This window comes from Lytechinus variegatus, chromosome 11 (genome assembly GCF_018143015.1).
Source record: "Lytechinus variegatus isolate NC3 chromosome 11, Lvar_3.0, whole genome shotgun sequence".
NCBI classification, from domain to species: Eukaryota; Metazoa; Echinodermata; class Echinoidea; order Temnopleuroida; family Toxopneustidae; genus Lytechinus; species Lytechinus variegatus.
The window spans coordinates 3262662-3285963 of NC_054750.1; the positions used below are offsets into that span (position 1 = coordinate 3262662).

Below are 23302 nucleotides of genomic sequence, written 5' to 3' on the forward strand. Positions count from 1 at the left end.
TTTTCATAAGGCCAACATGACCATTCACTCTCTTTGCTCTCTCATGACTTTTTAGAAATTTTCGCACATTTCCCTCAAAATTTTTGGTTTATTACGCCACTAGCAACCCGGATAGTGCACCATCTGCAAGGTTTCGGGCTGAATTCGAGACGTTCCGGTGGCTCTGCATTGTAGACAGGTAGATCGTGATACTATACAGTATCTCGATCATAAACTTCTCGACTGACACACGCGACTCCTATATTGCGCAAGAAGCCCGAAATCAAATCTGAAATAGCGGACGATTTTCACGGTACAGTACATTAGTTGTGATTTGTACCTATTAAAATAATCGGTAAAGTCAGTCTGAAGTATCAAATCACGATGGCAGAGCGGGCAGAGCGTCAAGGCAAAGCAGATGCGAAGAAGTTGGCTGAAAAATTAGACAAAGACATTGACGACTTCATCGAAACTCTCCCGAAATCAAGATACAAAGATGGATTCTCAGAAGACAACTGGGAAGAGGTTCGTATTCTGTTTTGTGTGTAAATTGTGTACCATTATAATGCGCCACGTCGTTGTTGCTCTTTCGCACGCCCTGGCCATGACGGCGCCTAGCCTGGCCTGGCCTGGCCTGGAGGCGTCTTACTCTTTTTAGTCTTAGCCTTAGGAGTCATCCTACTCCCCTTTGGCTCTGACGCCTGGCGCGGCAAGGCATAGCCATAGGGCTAGCCAGGAGGCTTCTAGAGAGTAAAAATCTTTTACTAACGTAAGCTTACTTAGCCTGGGGCGTTTTGGGGAGTGAAAGTCATATACTGGGCATTATCGTGATATAGGTAACCACCGCGCCGTTCACTTTCATACAGCAGCGCTTTATTCAGTCGCACGCACGGTTCCCTATTTCCACCTCCATTCACTTTGTACACAAATGCGCGTACACAAATCTATGAGTGGTTTCCTAAACCACGATTTGGCCATATACTGTACGTATGGTCCCCACCACTCAGTCATTCAATGAACAAGGTTATAATATAACCTTGTTCTCAGTTATATCTCCATGTGTGACAAAATAAGGGTGGCAATGTTTGGCTTATTTTCTCTTTTTCTTTGGGGCAAATGCTTGATTTTTTTACACTGACAGTTTCCATTAGACCTGTTAATTCATACTGCTTGGTTCTTATTTAAATTTGATTCTTTATATCATTTTTTCTTAATTAAAAATAGAGATCAAAAAATGAAAATTTTCTTGCCATATTACTTTCCACCAATAGAGGGCGTACACAAAAATATGCCCAAAATTCAAGTTTTTGAGCCCTCTGGTGAATACAAAAATTATTCCCACATTACTAATGATAAATAAATTAAAACTATGAAAATTAGTAATTTGAGTCACAAAAGTGATATTTTAATGATTTTTTTAGAGTGTGTGCTCTATACAGCATTGGCATACCATATAGTCCTACCTGTACATTCTCCACAGGCAAGATGGTAGCAGTGAACAAGTGCTCCCCACTAACGCCTGGGACCCCTACCTATATATTTCCCCACATACGGTACAAAACCAGAAACTTTCGCCCCAAGAATTCTACTTTCCCTCTAAAAGATCGAGCCCCAAAACATGTACATTGGGTCAAACTTCATTTCCAACATTTCTGCGATATTGATTTCATTTTTAAAGAAGAATTCATTAAAAAAACGAGAGATTTGCGTGCTGTCGCCAAGCGGAAGACAAAGAAATCAAGATGGCGACTTAAACACGGCCGTAAGCTCTTCCCAACTTTTCAAAACAAATCTCTCGTTTTTTTAATGAATTCTTTAAAATTGCAATCAATATCGCAGAAATTTTGGAAATGAAGTTGGACCCCATGTACATGTTTTAGGGCTAGATCTTTTAGAGGGAAAGTAGAATTCTCGGGGGCGAAAGTTTCTGGTCGCCATCTTGATTTCTTTGTCTTCCGCTTGGCGACAGCACGCAAATTGCGCAATTTGCTTGCTGTCGCCAAGCGGAAGACAAAGAAATCAAGATGGCGACGTAAACACGGCCGTAAGCTCTTCCCATCTTTTCATAACAAATCTCTTGTTTTTTTAATGAATTCTTCTTTAAAAATGAAATCAATGTCGCAGAAATGTTGGAAATGAAGTTGGACCCCATGTACATGTACATGTTTTAGGGCTAGATCTTTAGAGGGAAAGTAGAATTCTCGGGGGCGAAAGTTTCTGGTTTTGTACCCGTATGTGGGGAAATATAGGTAGGAGTCCCAGGCGTTAGTGGAGAGTGACCATACGTACAGTAATGACTTTTACTCCCCAAAACGCCCCAAGCTTACTCTCATGAATGCGAAGCCAGGTCTTCCTGGTCATTGACCCACACGACGGAAGCCAAAACCTGAAACTTTCACCCCCGAGATTTCTACTCTCCTAAAAGACCTAGCCCTAAATCATGTACATGGGATAAAACTTTATGTCCGACATTTCTACATTCTCGTTATTTTTTTAACAAGAATTCATATAAAAATGAGAAAAATATTGTGAAAAGACAGAAGAGACTTGCCCGATGTTTACGCCGCCATCTTGCTTCCTATTGTTCTTCGCCAACGTTACCCGACGCATGTGTCGGGCCTACAAATTGAAAAGGAGTACAATATCTTCGTCCAAGATATGAAAAGAAGGGAATATTTCCTTTACATTTCATGTAAAATCATGCCCTTACTTGACACAAAAACCTTCGTCACTTTTTGGTTAGACTTTACAATCCAATTAATTTTTTTGTACTTATGCACAATATCCATTGATCGGTCGCACTGTGCTCAATTGTATTTTAGTATGCCGATGTTCAACGTGGCAGCAGCGCGTTTTGCGTAAGATTTGGAAATCCTGGTTCCCAGACAAGGATATGTAATATGTAAGCTTTTCATGCATATAAAATTCATCTTGAATAATTAATACTTAGCTTGGTCAATTTTCATGTTAAATCATGCTTGTCTCAGTTTTAGAAGCCAAATCCAGGGTTGAATGATGCATACATGCAGCACATTGTGCGGTGCATGTACATGGCATATACCACACAGAATACACCAAATACATTACTATGCAATAAACATGTACACACACAATGCGGGCAGTAGTAAACAATGCGTCGTTCAGACAACTGCAGGCTTGACCTCAAGAGTAGATTTGTATATCGAGGGAAGGAGCACAGAGTTAGAAATAAATTATTGTCACTTTTTGGCCTTTTTGGTCATTTTTATATCATGTTCTCGTTTTGAAAAAAAAAAAAACATGTCCCGCTTACACAATTTTTCCTTGGTGTAGTTTGTTTTATTTCTAAAAATCATTTTCTGATTTTTTTTATAGTTGCTTGTTGTAGTTTATATGGTAAAGAATGTGTGTGTCAAAATTTTACACAATCACGTGAACAGTGGCCAAGTTCAGAAGGGGAGAGACCATCATGCCCCCCAGTCCCCAATACATCTCAGATAGCCCAGTCCTTTTTAGGTTTAAAGTGATTGGTTAACATTGGTTTTACTTTTAAAAAATCTGAGCTAGAAGGTCACACTTGTCACCTGTGTCTGTGATATGTTACAAAAATGAAGCCCAGAAAAAATTGCATTCGAAAATAATTATTTAGTGCTTCAAAAATCGAAATATAAAGTGACCGGAAACACCATCTAATTTCATCCCATACACTTATGTGTACTATTTAGGTGTCTATAAGATGCCTATTTACAAATTGGGGTTTGCCTTGTAGTTTTAGCTTTTCATTCTCAATAATGGTTGTTTTCAGGGTTTATTAGGTCTAATACATGCACTTGTACACATGTTTCATCTTGGTTTGAGAATTTTTTAAATCGGCTGCTCACAAAGTTAAACAATACCTTTAACTTTATTTTTTATTCTGTTCATTGCAGGAATTTGATAAGATTCCACTTTTCATGAAAGAAGCTCCAGAGAATATTGAAGATTGCCCTGAGCTTCAAGCTTTCCAGCAAATCAAGTATGCCTCAGAGGAGAGTACAAAAGAAGGTGAGAACTTTGATTATCACTGGTAACCGTTATAAGCTACTGAAATCCTTGCATCTGATTGGATGAGATCAAGGTAGTCAATAAAAAACTACCGACAAACTGCCTCATAAAATGCTCCCATTCGGTCCTATTTCTCTTATTTCTTTCAATATTTATAGAAGAAGTGTTGATGCTGCACGAATAGTATCTGTGCTTGTTTTCTATAAAGGATTTTTTTCTGGAGCCATATTTCTTTTTTGCTTGACAGCAAAAATGTGCCACATTTTATGACAGTTTTTACAGTATACATTGGACCCTGTTCCAGGGGCTTTTAAGTTTAGTTTTCCAGGCCTCTTGTGAGCATTTTGTGGCAAATTTATGAAGTTTCAAGTTGATTAAAGCTGTGTAAAACAGCATTTGTTGTTGATAAATAGTGATTATCTTTTCACAATCAATAATATTTTTGGTGTACCGTATTACCACGATATATCAACATAATCATATAAACATTTATCGAATATTCATTTCAACATAGCATAATTTTGATAATATCAAAATATCACCCAGCATTATTCCACAATCTTTTCACTTTTCTCACTAATCTATAGATAATGCGTTGACTCACAAGAATGATGGTAACCAGTGGTTTAAGAAGAAGATGTACAAACCAGCCATTACAGCTTACACCGAAGGTCTCGATCAGAAATGTGCTGATAAAGAAATCAACGCTGTCCTCTACACAAACCGTGCTGCAGCTCATTATCATCTTGGTAGATGTTTTGCTTTATTATACATAAGGTTCAGTTCTGGACACAGGATCTTCTGTTCCTCTATGTCCAGCTCCTGGTGATAAACAGTGACGTCTGAAGAATTAGCGCGGTCCGGGGGAAGAACCTTATAATCAAATTTAAATTCTACATTACACCACCAAATATCAGTCCACTTTTCAACATGTATTTCCACATTTCAAATGACATAGCAACAATAATTTATCAATACATACCAGTAGTTGAAATACCACAGAATGACATTAACAAAAAACAGATGAATCATAAATTGAATATTCAAATTGTAGGCATTTGTTCGTGTATTTTTCTTATGGATAATTGTAAAAAAAAGAGGGAAGTCAAGGGATAGTGATTTGGGTGACCATCTAAATGTAGGTAGGCTTGAAATAGATGTGGGGGCATAGGGGTCTAGTGGTTCAGACTCTCATCTTTCAATCTGAGGGACGTATGTAGATAAAGTGTAAAACTCAATAGGATCATTTAATACTTAATTATTTGACTTCAACATTTTCTTCAAATCCTTATTCATCATATTTTGATTTTAACATGAATGCTGGGTAATCAGAGTTCAACTGAGAAGTGAAAATCGGGCAAACATTAACACAAATACTAAACAACAAAAAATCTTCAATTATAACTCATTAATTAAAACTTGATTATTTTTGGAAGGCTGTGTATATAGTGAAGTTACTGAAAAGATGATTAATGCTAGATGATTGAAAGACATATTAATCTATCAAATATATTTCTGGTAGTAGGTGTGGTAAATAATATGTCTGATTTATCAAAAATCATGCATATCAAATACATTCACCAAAATACTTCATATACATAAGTGAGAGTGTATAGAAGTACAATGCAGAAACCATAAACAATAAACATCTAGGCCCGTATTCCTATATATTTTTAAAATATGGCCTAAAATTTTGGTTTAACTATGGATAACCAATAGTGACATAGATCTCTAACAGTACAGATCCAAAGTATCAGCTCTTTCAACTCATGAATCATTCATAACTGTCAGAAATAATAACTAACATAATTTTCTCCACATTAAAGCATGGAGACAGAACACAGAAAACTTAAGAAACATACGATCTTAACAAATTATTCAAGTTTATATAGTACAGTACAGTGTTAGACTATGGACTGTTAAAAAGCTGTAGCAATTTTATGCTTATCATTATGATGGGTACGTACTTGAATGTGATTATATTTTTTACAGGTAATCACAGGTCTTCATTAAACGATGCCAGAGAGGCATTGAATCTTAAACCTGACCATTTGAAAGCCTTCAACAGAACCATTGACTGCTGTATGCAACTCAAAGAATATGGAGAAGCCATCCAATGGTGCGACAAGGCTCTTCAAATATCCTTTGTCAACATATTTTTTGGTTGTTTGTATTCAGGTAAATTTGCCTTGTATACTGAAAGATTGGGGTACAATAAATTCTTTAATTGATGTCTGTCACCATTCTGTGGGAAGTTGTGTACTTAAAGGGGAATCCAACCCAAATAAAAACTTGTTTTTATAAGGAAAAGAAAAATCAGACAAGTTGATAGGTGAAAGTTTGAACAATATTGGACAAGCAAAAAGAAAGATATGAATTTTTAAAAGTTGTAAATGTTGGTAATCACTATACCCATGGAGATTTCAAATTGGCCGCATATGGAATGTCATAGTGATGTAAGGCAAGGACTACTCTTCCATGTACTCCAATACATATTATGGCTAAAATGTCATTTTTCCCAAAAGTTTTATTTCAAATTATATTTTTCTTTCATGAGGACATAAAACAATATACTACACGGGTTATATTTAGATTACTGCCCCAGGGGAATGGGTACTTAGGAGAAAACCACAAATCCCTGATAATAAAGTACATGGCCTATGGGAAAGTTGTCCTTGCCCCTTGTCATAATTTACTTACCCAGTTGCCAATTTGAAATCTACATAGTATTAGTGATCTCAATTTTAAAGCAGCCATAACTTTCTTATTGCTTGTCCAATTTCTTTCAAACTTTCACCATTCTGTTTAATTTATTTTTCTCCTTCCCAACACAACATTTTATGGCCAAGGCTGGATTCCCCTTTAAGAGTGCAATTGATGATGAGATTGGTTTTAGGGAACTTTACCTTTAAATGCTCTCATTGAACTTCATTATTGCCTTATATTAGTTATAAAAAATTATATTAAAATATGTATATATGTAGGGGTGCTGTGGCTCAGTGGATAAGTCTTTGGACTTTGAACTGCAAGGTGCGGAGTTCAAATCCCACCACAGCACTCGCGTCCTTTGGCAAGGCGTTAATCTACATTTGCCACTCTTGACCCAGGTGTAGTAAATGGGTACCCGGTAGGAAGGAATTCCTTGAATGCCCAAGCGTCCGATCAGGATAGCTGTGCTAAAGGTAGGGGTAATAGTATGCAGTGCTTAGAGACAAAGGTCATTTGTATTAAGTGCTTGATAAATGTTGCATATTATTATTATTAAAATAGTATACCCAGCTTTAGTAGATTTTGTTTATTGTATCCACTGAACAGAGTTCGGAGGATACTATGGATTTGGCCTAGTCGCGCCGCCGCAACGTGAGCAATGACAACTTCCATGAGCAGTCAAATGTCACATGGTAAGGTCAAAGGTCATTTTCAGGTCAACGTTGAAGTTTACATGCAAGACTCTCTTTCTCCGCAACCATAAGTCACTTTTCAATCACACATGGATGGTAGATTGGCTTGGGGGTCCTGCATGCTAGGGTCATTGTCGCCATGGTAATTGTATTTATTTGTCAAATTTCTGTGTGAGCTCTATATATCGCAATGATGGATGACGCGGTGGGTTCGGGGGATACATGTGCTCGGCTGGGCGACCTGCCGAGCATCTCTAGTTGAAGATATAGCTGTTTTAGGGCCAGTGAATCATAGAAGTAATCATAGGTATGAATATTATATTTCTAATGTCACTGTATTATATGAATCGATACTTGGTATGATTATTCAATCATAAATTGTAAAGAATCTCTCTTTTTCATCTTATTAATATCAAGGTATAACATTTTTATTCTTCCTGATTATATTGTATTCATAACCCATTACTCATTGGTGACAAAGTATCAAGGATAATTATTTTTTTCATACAAAGTGACAAAAATACATATTTTTTAAATTAAAATATATTCATATGACAAGTATAACCTTTTCACCATAAATTATCCTGCAATTTAAATCACATTTTTTTTTTGCATGTGATTGATTAAGTGGGATGTTCAATAGAGGACATATTTTTCTGGTATATGCATCTGTACATCAGAATTGAATGAAACACAAAATGGTCCAGAGTGATATGTCAGGTGATCCTTAACCAAATGAATACATCTATTCCAGTGATAAGAAAATTCAGGATCTTAGGATACAAGCATCAAAACTCAAGGTAATGAAGACTAACAACTAGATTAACTGTGCCATGATGGCTACTACCACAGTGATCAGGCTCAGCGGCCAATCATAATCAAAGATTCCATGGTACTATGTATTACGACAAAGTTGCCATAATTCGGCGGATTCACAATACCGTGCACCATTTAATGGTTGCAGTGGACAGGCACGAGCTCTGTGTGCTGCTTGTGCCTGCACGCGATCATGCAGGGTAGGAATTAATTTTTTGGGGGGGGGCTACTTTTTTTTTACATTGGGGCTACCACTGAATATCTTGGGGCTATTTTCTAATTCACGGGGCTATTTTTTATCGCATATCAGCAATTACCTTTACCGATATAAAAGATGCGCTTGCTCTGCCGTCGGAGAACGCAATTGTGTGAAGTATTTTTTACATTGTCGATGGTATTTCATTGGGGCGATTCTGAAATAAATAGTCGCCCCAAAGCATTGGGTTTTGAGAATTTTTAGGGGCGATTTGGGCTATCATGGGGGCGAAATCGCCTGTCGCCCGCGTGTAATTCCGACGCTAACGCGATGTCGACCCCAAAGTTAGATATTTGGCCTGTTCGCTACAACCGATAGATGGCGCACACCATATTGTGAATCCACCGAATTGTAACAAATCAGGCCTCTAATCTAATCAGGGGGGTGTTTCACAAAGATTTAAGTATGACTTAAGTCGCACTTAAATGCCGACGCGTACATGATATGCAACGCGCGATCTTATTGATAGATACGCATTAGTGCGCGTCCTCATCGCACGATCTGACCAATACGATCAAGCCTTTCATACCGTACGCAATTCGGTATTTAAGTGCGACTCTAAGTCATACTTAAATCTTTGTGAAACACCCCCCAGCTTTCATAGTGTAAGCTTTGGGAATTTCTTCATGATCATTCCCTGTTGTTAACTATTGAACAATGCAGAAATAAAAAGCAAATAGAAAAACTCCATTTTGTAATTTATGCTATGTAATTTCAAAGGCATTATTATGAAGGAAGTAATAGTTTCTTGAAACCAATTAATGGTTTACATTTTTTACTAGTGTATTCAGTGATTTATAATATGAACCATTTAAATATTGCATTTAATATTTTGATATACTCTACTGCATTTAACAATTGGTATCATAATTATTATTACCCCGGCTGTAGCCCAGTCGGGGTAATTCATCATAAATTAGTAGCTGGGAGAGGCGTGTAAACATTATTCACAGACAGAGTTGTTAAGTTTAAACCAGCATTATCTAAAAATGAAGAATCTCTTTCTCTACGATGCTCATTGGCCACCATTTAATTGTAGAATGATGCATATATTCCAAAGACCCCAGCCAAAAATTATTCGGAGCATAGGACTTTGTGGGTCAAGTGTTAATTCAATAATAATAATAATAATGTGAACATTCGTAATGCACTGGAAGTTTATTCCATAGGAATGTCCCAGTATGTTGCCCTTTCATTTGAAGTATCGTGACAAAATGAACTTTTCTTCAATTCTTTTAACAGAAATCAGCGGACAAAGAGAAGAGAAAGAAACAGCTAGAGGAGAAGAAGCAGAGAGCTGCGGAAGAGAAACTCATCGCAGCTTTAAAAGTATGTCCATAACTTCCTTTCATTTTCATGAATAAAAGATGGTCATATTTCTCAGGTTCCATTTTTTTCTCTTCTGGACCCAATTAAAACTTACTCATTTAAGAAAAAAACGAACACTGAATGGTTGTTATAGAACTTGGCAGAATGTGTATCACTAATTCTTAAATTTTTTTGCATAAGTTTCATAATCGACGTGGTACAAATGGCAGGTTAGTGAATTTACTCCCCTTGATTGTAGAGTGATAGCATACTGGGGCCGATTGCACGAAAGGGTCTTTCCAAGGACCGTCTTTCGTGTCGCCCATCTTTTATGATACGCTATAAGCGGGGGTGTTTCTGAAATTTATGATAAAGAATAAGATTCGTTAGCTTGCTTTTAAATCAAATTTTATACAATTTCATTATATATCACATTTTATAAACAAATATTTTGTTTATTTTAAAGGACGAATGAAATATGTTTGCAGATGATTTATTTAAAATGCGTTTCACATGGCGCATCATAAAAGTTGGGCGACGCGAAAGACGGTCCTTGCAAAGACCCTTTCGTGCAATCGGCCCCTGTACTCTCTGACCAAGGACCTTTAACTATGTAGAAGCAATTAATCTTGAGATCAAGTCCCCATCTTACAAAGAGTTACGATTGACGTAATCAATCTCAACTAAATGGAAATCCATCCGTTCCATAATTTTTTTTCTACAGGAAATGAGCTCAATCTCCTTAATAACATTTAGACGTTGCTGGCCGTCCATAGTTGTGGTTGATCTGATCAATCGTAACAATTGGTAAGACGTGGCCTTGATCTCACTAGAAATAGAATTGGGAATTCATTTTTGGTGCAGTTGATTATAATCTACTTAGTTTCTGGAAGGAAGTAAACATTATCCATCTTTCTTTCAAAGGTCAGGAATCTTCGCTTTGTGAGTGACCCCGTCGAGGGGCAAGACGGGGAGCCCGAAGAGCAAGCCAAGGCGTTTGTAACCTCGCTCGTATCCAACGAACCCTCTGGGCGTCATATGGTCAGCCTGGACAATGAGGGCGTGCTTCATTGGCCCGTTAGGTTCCTGTATCCAGAGCATGGCCACAGTGATCTCATCTCAGCATTCAATGAAGACACAAGGTTCGAGTTTTCAACTTTCGTAGTAACACATCAAAGTTTTGATGTCACTTCTTTTCTTTCTTCATATCTCCTTTCCTTCTCCCCCCACCCCCTGATTCTTGTCTGGTATATGTTTTTTCTTTCTCTTTTTTCCATTGTGTTTTTTGGCTGGTTAGTCATCTCTTTCGTATTATTTGTCTTCCCCTTCATATCCTCTCTATCTGCATGTACCCTTGTATGGTTACTGGTTATAAAGCAAATAACAAATAAATTGAGGATTTTTTTGTTTTTCTTTTGTTGTCAGGTTTGTAGACCACCTAGAGGTGATGTTTTCATCGGAGGAAGCCCCTCCTGAATGGGATCCAGAAAGAAAATACCAGGTCACGAATTTAAAGGTTAGTCATTCTTGGTCTCAGTGAAAGGTTTGTGTTTGTGAAGTTACACCAGGGCCCCCATTTCGTAAAGGCCTGGGAGGGGTGGGGGGATGGCACTCGAACCAGTATGTATAGGTATGCATTTTCCTGGTATCGCATCACAATTTGCTCCACATTTTTGAAAGACTGCTATGCATAAAGTCTTTTGTATAGCATATTTTTACATAGGACTGTACATTACTTAGTTGAGAGCTTTTCTCTTATGACCCAAAATGCTATTCAAATTTGTAAAAAAATTATTCCCTGGGTATGTGGTAGTTGTAGTTTGACCTCCACTGGTAGGTCAAAATTAGGGGCCAACCGGAACGGCTTGTCATGAAAGTGGGGGTCCCTGAACTTCTTTAAATATTCCAAAACGACGGATGCTGCCTACCAAAGTGCCCATTCCTCCGAACATGTGCCCTAAACTCTACACACTGGCAGCTTTTCCTATAGAGCAAGAGTGTAGTGCTCTATGGAGCTCAGCTGATGGACAGTGTAAGTTTCTCGTGCACACAGCACTGGGCATGAGGGAAGAGGGTTGCGCGATCATCCAATCCGTGGCTAGGGACTCCGTCTACTGCAATGGTATGGGGATTCCCCTCTGTGTGGAGCATGGTGAAAGGAAATCTTCAATGCCTGGGATTAGGTTTTATCTGGCACCCGGCCATGGATGGGATATGGTATGCCCTGGGCCCCATCTTACAAAGAGTTGCGATTGATCCGATCAATCACAACTACGGTCGGCCAGCAACGTCAACATGTATTATGCATATTTGTTCTTAATATTTTCTAGCCAAGATGCATATGCATGCATTCATTGTTTTCTTGAAATTTCATTGTGCTTCTGTTTGTTTACAAACAACATTGTGCAAATTTCCTGTAGAAAAATCTATGACACTGATGGATTTCCATAGAGTTAAGATTGATTGGATCAATCGTAACTCTTTGTAAGACTGGCCCCAGGAGTCCCCTCCTCTGCACATACCCATTTTCCAAATTATACAAGCACCCCCTCCCCCCCCATAAAGGTCGCTATTAATTTTACCATATAAGGATTACTTCCATGGAATCCTTGATTTTGATTGGCTGTTTAGATTTCTATGCTCCCAAAAGATTCCACTCGGGGCTAAGTTACCTGTTCTTTGGGGTCATTATTCATTATACATTCTGATTTTGGCATTGATTGAAAAGTTTGTGTCTGTTTTTTTTTTGCAGGTGTATTTTGAGGATTATGATGAGAGAAAGCTTGTTGAATTGAATGCAGATCTAACCTTGAAAGCAGGATTGCAACATCCAAGGTAAATGTTAAAGCTTATCTTTAGTTTTGGTAGATTTCCCCCAAGCACATGTCACTACTCCAGGTCATTCCTAGATTATATAATTGGAATTATAAACACAGCATTTATTACACGCCATCTAACAAGTAAATTATTCTGAATGAAGAGGGATGGGGGAAATAGGGAATTTACAGATAAAAAAAATGAAAATGATGTTTGCTTATGTGTGGGTATATGAACGAGACAAATCAGCTTATGATATTCAACAAAAATTAAAAGAAAACAGATATAAGATTTTAGATACTCTTAAAATACCTCAAGTGATTATATGAATGTGTTTGCACAACAACAATTATGATTTTGAGGATAAGAAATACATGTGTTTAAATGGATCGACTACAATCCTACATCAAAATCTGTATTTATTTGGTACCTGATCAAAATATAGTATCTGCAGATTTCTATGTTGTTTATATGTATGTATATAAAACCACTTTCAAGCATGGGTGGGCTGAAAATTGCAAGTATAATCTTTTTAGGTTTCTGATATCAAATTACTAGGTTTTTAGGGTATATGCTCAATGGGCCATTAATAAAGAGAAAGTCATTATTTAGAGAGGGGGGTAGATACCTAATAAATAGAAATTTAAATTTTAAAGAATAGTGATTGAAAATATTGAAATGCCACTACATGTGTGTAAGATTGGAATCGGGAATGTATCAGAGACCAGCCACAAGGCCGCATATTGCCGGCCTCGACCTTGACCCATGTTACATGTTCAAAGTCAATGGGGAAAGGTTTTCTCCAGCCTCGTGGCTCGGAAGTACCGGCCTCAATATCCCTGATTGGAATATTAGGTGAATTTTAGTATAATTCCTATAGATCTTTAACCAAAGCTTCACAAAGTCTTTAAAGATAATTGCCAATTTTGGGTATGATTCATAGAATCCAATAAAATGACCACTCTAGTGTATGTTGGCATGAATATGTGCAAAAGGATTCTGGAAGAAATTGTGAAATTGTTGAGAATTTAACAAAACATTCGTGAAATTGTTGGATCTTTTTCAAAGAAATAACAATCCACTGTCCCACATATGTTGGTGATCCTCTGTGTGATTTGTTTTCAGCTTAGATTTCATAAAATTTCACAAAGTTCAGTTCATAAATAACTGTACCAGATCTAGATCCATGGTATAATGACAATCTTTCTTATCTGTTTCTTTTTCACAGGTATCAGATAATCGGTGGAGTTCCAACATTCTTTGTCCTTTCGACTGCAACACCTTATCATGAACAGTTCTTAAAGAAGTATTAAAGTGAGGCATGTTTTCCCACTTGAACTGATTATTACCATGAATGTCCAGATTGATGGTAGTTTCCAATATTCCTCGTCTTTTTAAGAGTAACGGCATCGTCTTGAAGTAGTACTCCAAATGAGGCATGTCATGTAACATTGACATCATATAAGCGTGAAGAAAACAATGACGAGGACAACATTGACAAAGACGAAGATGAAGGAGGAGAATATGGAGACGTTGTGGTCTAGTGGTTGGAACTCATTCAATCTGAGGGACGAGGGTTCAATTCCCAGCCATGGCGTGTTTTCCTTCCGCAAAAAATTAACCCACATTGTGCTGCACTCAACCCAGGTTAGGTGAATGGGTACCCAGTAGGAAGAAATTCCTTGAATGCTCGAGTGCCTGATCAAGATAGCGTTGCTAAAGGAAGGGGTAATGATAATATAATCATGTTAAGCAAGGCCTGCTGGGAGAACAGTTTTCAGAACTGAAGTGGCTACCCTGGGTAAAATATGACATCATTATTATTATTATTATTAAGAAAGAAAGAAGAAGAGGATAAAAGAAAAATAAAGAGGAGGAAAACAAAAAAAGAAGATGGAGGGGAAAATGTGTTGTCAAATGCCGTCCTGTCGGAGAAAAAGAGAATTCTTTGTCGAAAATTGGTGAATAAAAATGGCAGTTTGGTCATTCTGGAAAAATGACAGACATTTTCAATTTTTCATCAGCTCTAAAACTTGGTAGATAGATAGTGCTGTTTCAGTTCAGCAAAGTTTGACAAAGACTTCTTAGTTGTTCTTTGTCATTTGACAGGCATTACACATGTACACTGTTCTTGTATCCTTTGTACATTAAAGGACAAGTCCACCCCAACAAAAACTTGATTTGAATTTTTTTTTTAAAATTCAACAAGCATAACACTGAAAATTTCATCAAAATCGGATGTAAAATAAGAAAGTTATGACATTTTAAAGTTTCGCTTCATTTCATAAAACAGTTATATGCACATCTCGGTCGGTATGCAAATGAGGGAACTGATGACATCACTCACTGTTTCTTTTGTATTTTATTATATGAAATATGAAATATTTTTATTTTCTCGTCATTGTCATGTGAAATGAAGTTCCATTCCTCCCTGAACATGTGGAATTCCATTATTTTAACATTTTGTGCTTCAGGCAAGGAGGTCCTAATCATCAAATTTGTAAAAATTGAAATATTGTATAATTCAAACAATAAAAAACAAAAGAAATAGTGAGTGAGTGACATCATCGACTCTCTCATTTGGATGTAACTGGCTCGTTCATATAACTATTTTGTTAAAAATAAGCGAAAATTTGAAATGTCATAACTTTCTTATTTTACATCCGATTTTGATGAAATCTTCAGCATTGTGCTTGTCTGATTTTTCTATATTGATTCAAATCAACATTTTTCTGAGGTGGACTTGACCTTTAAAATCCCTGTTGATAGGTGAGAGTAATGGTGGTTGTATATCACGAGAAAGAATATTTATATAATATTGACAGGCCTTGAGGGGAACATCAAATATATTGCCAGTTAAAGAATCGTATTGGCCCGAGTCTTTAGACGAGGGCAATATGGGTCTTTTAAGGGCAATATATTTCATGTTTCCTGAAAGAAGAGCCAGTCAATATTTTCATTATCATCCAAATCAGATATCTAGAGCAAAAATCATGATAATGGTGATATTTCTGTTAAGAATAGAGTTCTATAGTGTCATGTTAATATCAGGGTCTAGGCTCTGCACATACCATTATGAAGCATATCTCTTTATACGCATCCTCAATGCCTTGATGTGTGACAAGGGAAAATAAGTATATTTTGCGTCGTCTCTGCATGCAAAGTCAATACGCGCATAGAGACCGAGGAAAATACAAACAATATACCTATCCCTTCCCGATATTCAGAAAATGTAGGACAATACTGTTTTGTAAATGACCAGCTCAGATGTCTGATACGGGTAATAATTAAATCTATCAGTGATAACACCCATGATGATGTACTACTTTAATATGTATTCTTTTTTTTTTCTTTCACAATTCTGATTTTGCTCGTTTTGCAATGCGCTGTGATACAATCATTGTGAAGAGCGCTATATAAATACTTATATTGTATTGTATTGATAACAGAAGCGATAACACCTCTCCTGTTTTGTCTTAAAGGATGACTCGGGTGTATAATAAAAACAAATTAGGTTCATACTCAAAAGAGAATCAAATAATGCAAAAAATGATTACTTGAGCAGATAAAGCAATTTGTTTATTTGCAATATATCATGATTATATACATATTACAACATAAATATATTTATCAGTTAATTCCATGGTTCATATACAATATGTACGATCAGGCACAGTTTAATGACGGACACAGAAACATGCATATATAAGTATTTAAATTTGATCTATTGATAGGGTTATGTAATACTTTGAGTAGGAATATCATTTTACTATTGAAATGAAGAATCTGGAGATTTTATAATTGTACATGATTTCAATAAAACCTCAAATAAAATATGTATCGATGAAGTCACAAAGAATTGATTTGTATTCGTCGCCTCTCATATTTGAAATTTCATGATAGAAACAATCAGATGTACAAGAATTCAAACTAATTTTTACATAAAGAAAATACCCAGGAAGGAGAGGCTTCTACATAAGAAGCTCTACATAAAGAAGAGGCTTGTTTATATAAAAGTTATGAAATATAACAGTTCAACATTTCCATGTAAATGTTAATGTAACATGGTTATAACATTAGTGAATACACAAAGTGACTGCCCTCCTGTTTTTTTTTCAAGAAGTGGGGGAAAAGGAGAATTAGGAAAAAGGGAGAAACAAGAGTAAAGGTTGAGGGTGTCTTTATCCTCTAATTAAATCAAGAAGAAATATGCCGTCACCTCTAGGACGTTTTTCCCCACCCCCTTCCATCAAAAATCCTGGCGCCATCCTCGAGTTACGGCCATCTGTAGCAAGAATATCACTTGCAAGAATTAACGTAACTAGGAAATAGCAGATCATTCAATTTTCGATTTGTGCTGTATTCACGTCCTTTACCTTTTCTGAACATCCCAAATGCGACATCCTCCCCCTTCCCCCCCTGCTCTCAACCTGTGATAACAGCAACACATAATGTGAACCCCCTTTGGTGAACCCCATATAGCAACAACATGCCCTGGGCTGGCGCCAGAGTATTTTGATGGTGTGGGGGGGGGGGTGCTTTCTTATCTTCTAACATTACAGGCCAATATTGAGCCAACACTCTGTACAACCTATCCCTTTCTTTTTTTATGCTCTTCATTTTTCTACCTCTTTTGTACTTTTTATTTTTTCACTTCTTGAAAAACCAGTGTTCAATCCTCCACGCCCCGTGTAGCATCGCCCCTGCTGTCGAGGTCCTGCTTGAAATGATCAATATGTAATGTACTTATTGTATGTAGCACAGTTTTTACGCTGGTCCTTTTCTTGAATTATACTGCATTATATCCCCACTGCAGTATAATTCAAGAAAAGGACCAACACTCTGTACAAGGGATGTGGTATGTCTGAATTTCTTTAAAAAAATCCTACGATTTTATTAAATCCGTATATGCTCCATTACACAAGTGGTAAAGAAATGTGGATGCAGGATTTACAGAAAAAGGGGCCCAATTGTAAAAGATAGCAAACGACAACCCTACCCAGAGAAATATGTTACCACGAGGGTTACAATTTCCCGGTAAACAAATGTATGTATTTACTTAACCAAAAGAAGAAAAAATACTGAAAGATGAAAATGGTTATCTTCACTCCTGTGTAAATGAATTGAAGAGCAAAGTATGTCCTGAAATGGGGGGGGGGCGAATGCCTTCCACTGTATCCGCCCCTATAGGTTGATTTTACGCCATGTTAACACTTTTGCCCTCTTGTTTGTGGAGCAAAGATGGATTTGCATGCATGCATGGCACCAATTCTTATAACGGAATTCACCCTCAAGGTGAAAGGTGCCCCTCCCCCTATCCACACCCCTATCGGTAACTGACTTTATGCCATGTTGACACCTTTCCCCCTATTTATGTATGTCTGTTACTGTTGTTGAGGGAAGGGTATTTTAAGAAATGATGGATGGGGAGGGGGGGGGGCTGAACCACCCTTCTATACCTGCCACGAGTATGGCAATTATCTATTCATGACCTAGTCAGGCCTTCGTCATGCCATATGAGCCTCGTCACGCATTGATTATCAGTGGTAGCAGATCTGGGGAACAAATTCCATTGGAGGAAAAATGTCAATTTTAATGTCATTTCCGTATCATTATTGATGCCTTTATGAGATGATTTGAAGGGCAATTAGGTCGTTGTCATTATGGGGGAAATGTCATCTTTCCTTGAAATCGCATGATCATTAAAGCAAGTGGATGATAGCGATGGGAAATTAAACGACCAGTGTCTTTCCATGTTTTCTTCAGAACCCAGGGTCAGAACGATAAGCTTTTGTGGCAATGTGAGATTATGACAACTTTCAATATTATCCTGCTTATACATTGGAAAATATATTGTTATATTATATATACCTTTCAGCTGTGTCAATTAAATGCTGTCGCTTTTTCATAAACTTGTTCAAAACCAGTGGCCTAATGAGCCAAAAATTTTAAAGGGGCTAAAAAGGGCGTATCGCATGAAATTAAGAAAAATTGTGAGCGAGCAAAAATTGTGACATTTTAATTAACCCCCCCCCCCCCAATTTTGTGATATATTTTGACATAATATTCAGAAAATAATATCATATTTCACCCTTATCTCTTCCCTTTTCTCTGTTTTGTGTTCTTCGTGGTGATTTTTTTTTGGGGGGGGGCAAGAGCCCCATGGCGCGCCCCCCATCTCTACGCTACTGTACAAAACTAAAGGGGATTGAATTTCCTAGTCAGCTCTAACCCACTTTCATGTTCTCACGTCATTGAGGTTATTAATTCTTCCCAAGCAAACATTAACTAGGTTTAATACCGGAGAAAACAATTTATCCCCAAGACAACTATATCATTGCTTCCTCTTGTGCCTCGTTTCTTCCTCAAGAGAGCAAGAAAAATCATTCAAATTGTCGCTCGAAGGCTGGTATGTCTGACGCCTTGTTTTAATGAGGATGATTAGATCAGATATTAAATCTAAAAGCTCGAACTTTTTCATATTATTTTGACACTTTAAAGAATGAAACCATTGGAACAAGATAGCTTGTGTGAAAACAGAAAAATCAAAGAAACATACCAACAAAAGTTTGATAAAAATCGGACAAATAATGAGAAAGTTATGAGCATTTGAATATTGCGATCACTAATGCTATGGAGATAGCAAATTGGCAATGCGACAAAGATGTGTGATGTCACTTGTGAACAACTCTCCCCATTACTTCAGTATATATTTCACTTGAATTGCCTCTTTTATCACATCTATCCATAGATCATGTGTTCTTTCTACATGAGGGCATGTAATACATATTTTTTTAGAATACATCATGGATAGAGAGTTTGTATCATCATAAGAAAAAGCAAAAAGAGACATTTTGAGGGTATCTTATAGTCCACCAAAGGGAAAGTTGTTCATCAGTGACATCACACATCCTTGTCGCATTGCCAATGGGAGGATCTCCATAGCATTAGTGATTGCAATATTCAAATGCTCATAACTTTCTCATTATTTGTCCGATTTTTCTCAAACTTTCTTTATTCTTATTCTTTGATTTTTCTGTTTCTACACAAGCCTATTTGTTCAAAAGGTTTCATTCCCCTTTAAGTAACTCTCCTTTCGGAGAGGCAAAACGTTATTCACATTCCCTCGCCGCGGCTCTACATACAGGGGGAAAATAAATAATCTATATAATATTTAAAACAAAATTGTTTTTACCACTCTTGCTTCTTCATAAGAGAGCGAGATATTTGTCAATTGTGTATATGCACATTCTTTAAGACAAATTATATAAATCTTCAAATCGGATTTCACTTAGGCCTAATGGAGATCCCGGGCATGAATCAATTTCGTAGCTTTCCCTCCGGATGATTGTTGAATATGTAAATAAATAAACTAAAATTGGATTTACTTGAACGCAGGACTCTGATTCAATCTAATATTGAAGTTGCGGAATCGCCTCTGGAGAGGGGCGCGAAATTTCGCGATAGGGTATACTCGTGAATATTGCCCTCGTATGTGCAACGATCGAGCGTTGCAAAATGATACCGCCCCATCTCACTCCAAAGAACAATACTATATAAACACAGACTGCAGAAAATACACATCATCCTTAAACATTTTGATATTCACTACTTACAAAGTGCATTTGTTAGAACTGTTCCGATAAAGTCTCACCATATTTTTTAAATGGCAATTACAATAACAATCCTGACCCCCTTTCCCCTTTCATTTTGTTCCTTTCTTCTATTATTTTACTGCTGTCTTTAAATTATTTCGATTTCATTAATCGTTTCTTTCTCCACATTTTGAGGGAGGTGGGGGGGGGGGGGTGGTCGTTAATAGAACAACGATTAAGCACTCCGAGTTTCCAAAATGTGGTTATTTCAAATGCATTCCTCATATGTGTTTTCATGACATTTAAGAATTCCCCATGTTTGTTTATTTTTTGTGAATATTGATATTTTGCCCCAAAGCGTTGACATTTTAGGGGATGGCTGAAGATTGAATTTGAGAGGAGTGGGGGTAATCCAGCGCAAACAATAACATGAATGCTTTTAACAAACATCCAGAGTACGTTTGCCGACGGGAGATGAACAAAATTTCGTTAGCTTGACATTTTCGGATAAAAATTAGCGATTTTTTTTTCTCTTAAAGGAGAATGAAACCATTGGAACAGGATAGCTTTTGTGAAAACAGAAAAATAAAAGAAACAGATCAACGAAAGTTTGAGAAAAATCGGACAAATAATGAGAAAGTTATGAGCATTTGAATATTGCGATGACTAATGATATGGAGATAGCAAATTGGCAATGCGACAAAGACGTGTGATGTCACTTGTGAACAATCTCCCCATTATACTTTAGTATATATTTCACTAGAATTGCCTCTTTTATCACATCTGTCCATAAATCATGTGTTCTGTCTACATGAGGGCATGTAATACATAATTTTTAAGAATACATCATGGATAAAGAGTTGGTTTCATCATAAGAAAAGCAAAAAGTGACATTTTGAGGGTATTTTACAGTCCACCAAAGGGAAAGTTGTTCATCAGTGACATCACACATCCTTGTCGCATTGCCAATGTGAGAATCTCCATAGCATTAGTGATTGCAATATTCAAATGCTCATAACTTTCTCACTATTTATCCGATTTTTCTCAAACTTTCTTTATTCTTATTCTTTGATTATTCTGTTTCTACACAAGCCTATTTGTTCCAAAGGTTTCATTCCCCTTTAAGGTTCCATAATAATGACGTCGTCCCGAAGCCATGCAGTTAAACATTAAAACGAAGCTTGCAGATTACCCCTCATTCCCAATAGTTATTGGATGTGTTTTTTTCCGAAGACAAAGTCCTATACGAGGAATGAGAATAATAATTAAGCGCTGTCAAACCAAGCAGTCACAAGCTACTTGACTGACATGATTTAAGTTATAGACATAGAGGTTTGTCTTTATCTTTTAAATGCCAACAAATTAATCTGACATACGAAAATAGTCTGACAGAATTAATACCACAAAACTTTTGTGTTATATTTTTTTTTTCAATTTACTTAAACAATAATTGTTCATTTTTTAAGAGTCTTAAAAAAAGAAGAGGGGGGGGGGGTGGGGAGGAGGCAAGATAGAAATAGTCATTATCTGAAAGAAACTATGATAGGTAATCATGCTTATTTTGTTCAAAATGTAAACCACAAAACAAATTTGATTAATTGTTACAGAAAAACGGACACAAAACTGATTTCAGAACAGTTTACTCTTCCTTGTTTGACGTAAACGATGGAATGGTCAGATCGTGGTTCATAAGCCTTCAAATCGGTATGATTTAAAAACGTAAAGGATAATGTTCTTATACATAAATAACTGATTCATGAAATTGATATAAATCTTACATGGGCTTTCGTAATGGGTTCATTTACCTCCTTTATCATTCATTAAGGATTCCATCAATAAAAAAATTGCGTTTTAAAACGTGGGAACAATGATAACTTGATAATTTGCTCTTCAAAATATTTTTTATGTTTACATGGGAAAATATGATGTTTAAATCTCAATTGGTATTATTTTGTATATCATAATATGCAACGTATATTTACTATATTGCAAATTGCAATAAATACAAATTAGAATTTTAATAGCATATCAAAAGAGGTAGCAGAAAGCGAAATAAGCAAAAGATAATGCATTTACAAATTGGAAACCAATGTCCACTTAAAATACATAATTATGACAATAATTCACATTTAAACATGATCATACAGATGTCATCAAAACCGGTTCCAAGTTCCTTTGAGAGTGTCTTATCTTCTTCTTGTCCTTTTTACTTAAAGCCTTTATTCTATCGACCTCGTCTGGTTCTATAAGACGCACACCTTCTTTCGTCTTCGGTCTCGTACCGCTGTGCGGCTGTTTTAACGCAGTCCTCACCGGTTGTGCCGTCGATGGCGGTGGCGACGCAACCGTTACTGTCGGTGTCTTCGGCGGTCGCGGTGTCTTAGGCTTTGCAGACTTGGTCGTGAACGCGCTCAAGCTATACCCGCCATTGCGTCCTCCGTCTCGCTTGATAAAGTTCTGGAGGTAGTCGTCGTAGTTTTTCTCCTCGCGTCCTCCATGAATGGATTTGGCCATCAAAAGCGTGATGGACAAGACGTAGAAAGACAGAACAGCTAGGATATAGACCAGGGGATCGCCGGGGTCTGATATCCCCTGTGTGGTGGGCGTTGCGCTCTCGTACACCGAGGCGTTGTATGAGGCCGATGTTGTCATGTCGGGAGGGTCGCTCGTGGAGTAGGCACTGGTGTTGAGACAGACGACAGGCATAGTTTTTAAATGATTTTCCTCCCGCCTTTTTTAACCGGATAAGCGTCGCTGAAGAAATACAGGAATGTATACTATAGGTTATATGTTGTATATCCACATCCGACAAACAATCCTTTTCATAAAGGTTTATTTTTGTTTCAAGATGATATAGTGAACGATGGGTAGATCGTTTCAATTTACAATTCTTTTTTCAATCTTACGACGTCGGCGCTTGTTGGAAAGTTTGACAAAATAACTTTTGCGGGGATGCATGTAATTCAAACAGACTGAAAGTATAGTAGAGTGCTTTTACCCACTGGGTCTTCTTCATCAAATTCTCTGCTGTCGGTGATTTAAATCTGATTCACTCAAATTTTATCGACCCATCTCCTTCATGTGTTAGCAACATACACGACACGGTG

At 37.1% G+C, this 23302-nt stretch overlaps 1 protein-coding gene across 1 annotated transcript; it reads left to right on the forward strand.

The window, feature by feature from the left end:
* Positions 1 to 230: 230 nt before the first annotated feature.
* On the forward strand, positions 231 to 14737 carry LOC121424257 (tetratricopeptide repeat protein 4-like). The gene is made up of 10 exons (XM_041619877.1): positions 231 to 504; positions 3888 to 4002; positions 4590 to 4751; positions 5995 to 6140; positions 8147 to 8203; positions 9718 to 9804; positions 10708 to 10925; positions 11209 to 11299; positions 12536 to 12618; positions 13829 to 14737. Exons 1-10 carry the CDS (start codon positions 364 to 366, stop codon positions 13911 to 13913), a joined length of 1185 nt encoding a protein of 394 aa, XP_041475811.1. The 5' UTR covers positions 231 to 363; the 3' UTR covers positions 13914 to 14737.
* Positions 14738 to 23302: the final 8565 nt, after the last annotated feature.

Bases quoted from the DNA above. Each gene is read 5' to 3' on its own strand.
- LOC121424257 (XM_041619877.1), top strand. From the start codon at position 364: ATGGCAGAGCGGGCAGAGCGTCAAGGCAAAGCAGATGCGAAGAAGTTG. The intron at 8,204-9,717 runs GTAATGAAGACT...TTCTTTTAACAG, and splicing joins TACAAGCATCAAAACTCAAG to AAATCAGCGGACAAAGAGAA. The intron at 10,926-11,208 runs GTTCGAGTTTTC...TTTTGTTGTCAG, and splicing joins GCATTCAATGAAGACACAAG to GTTTGTAGACCACCTAGAGG.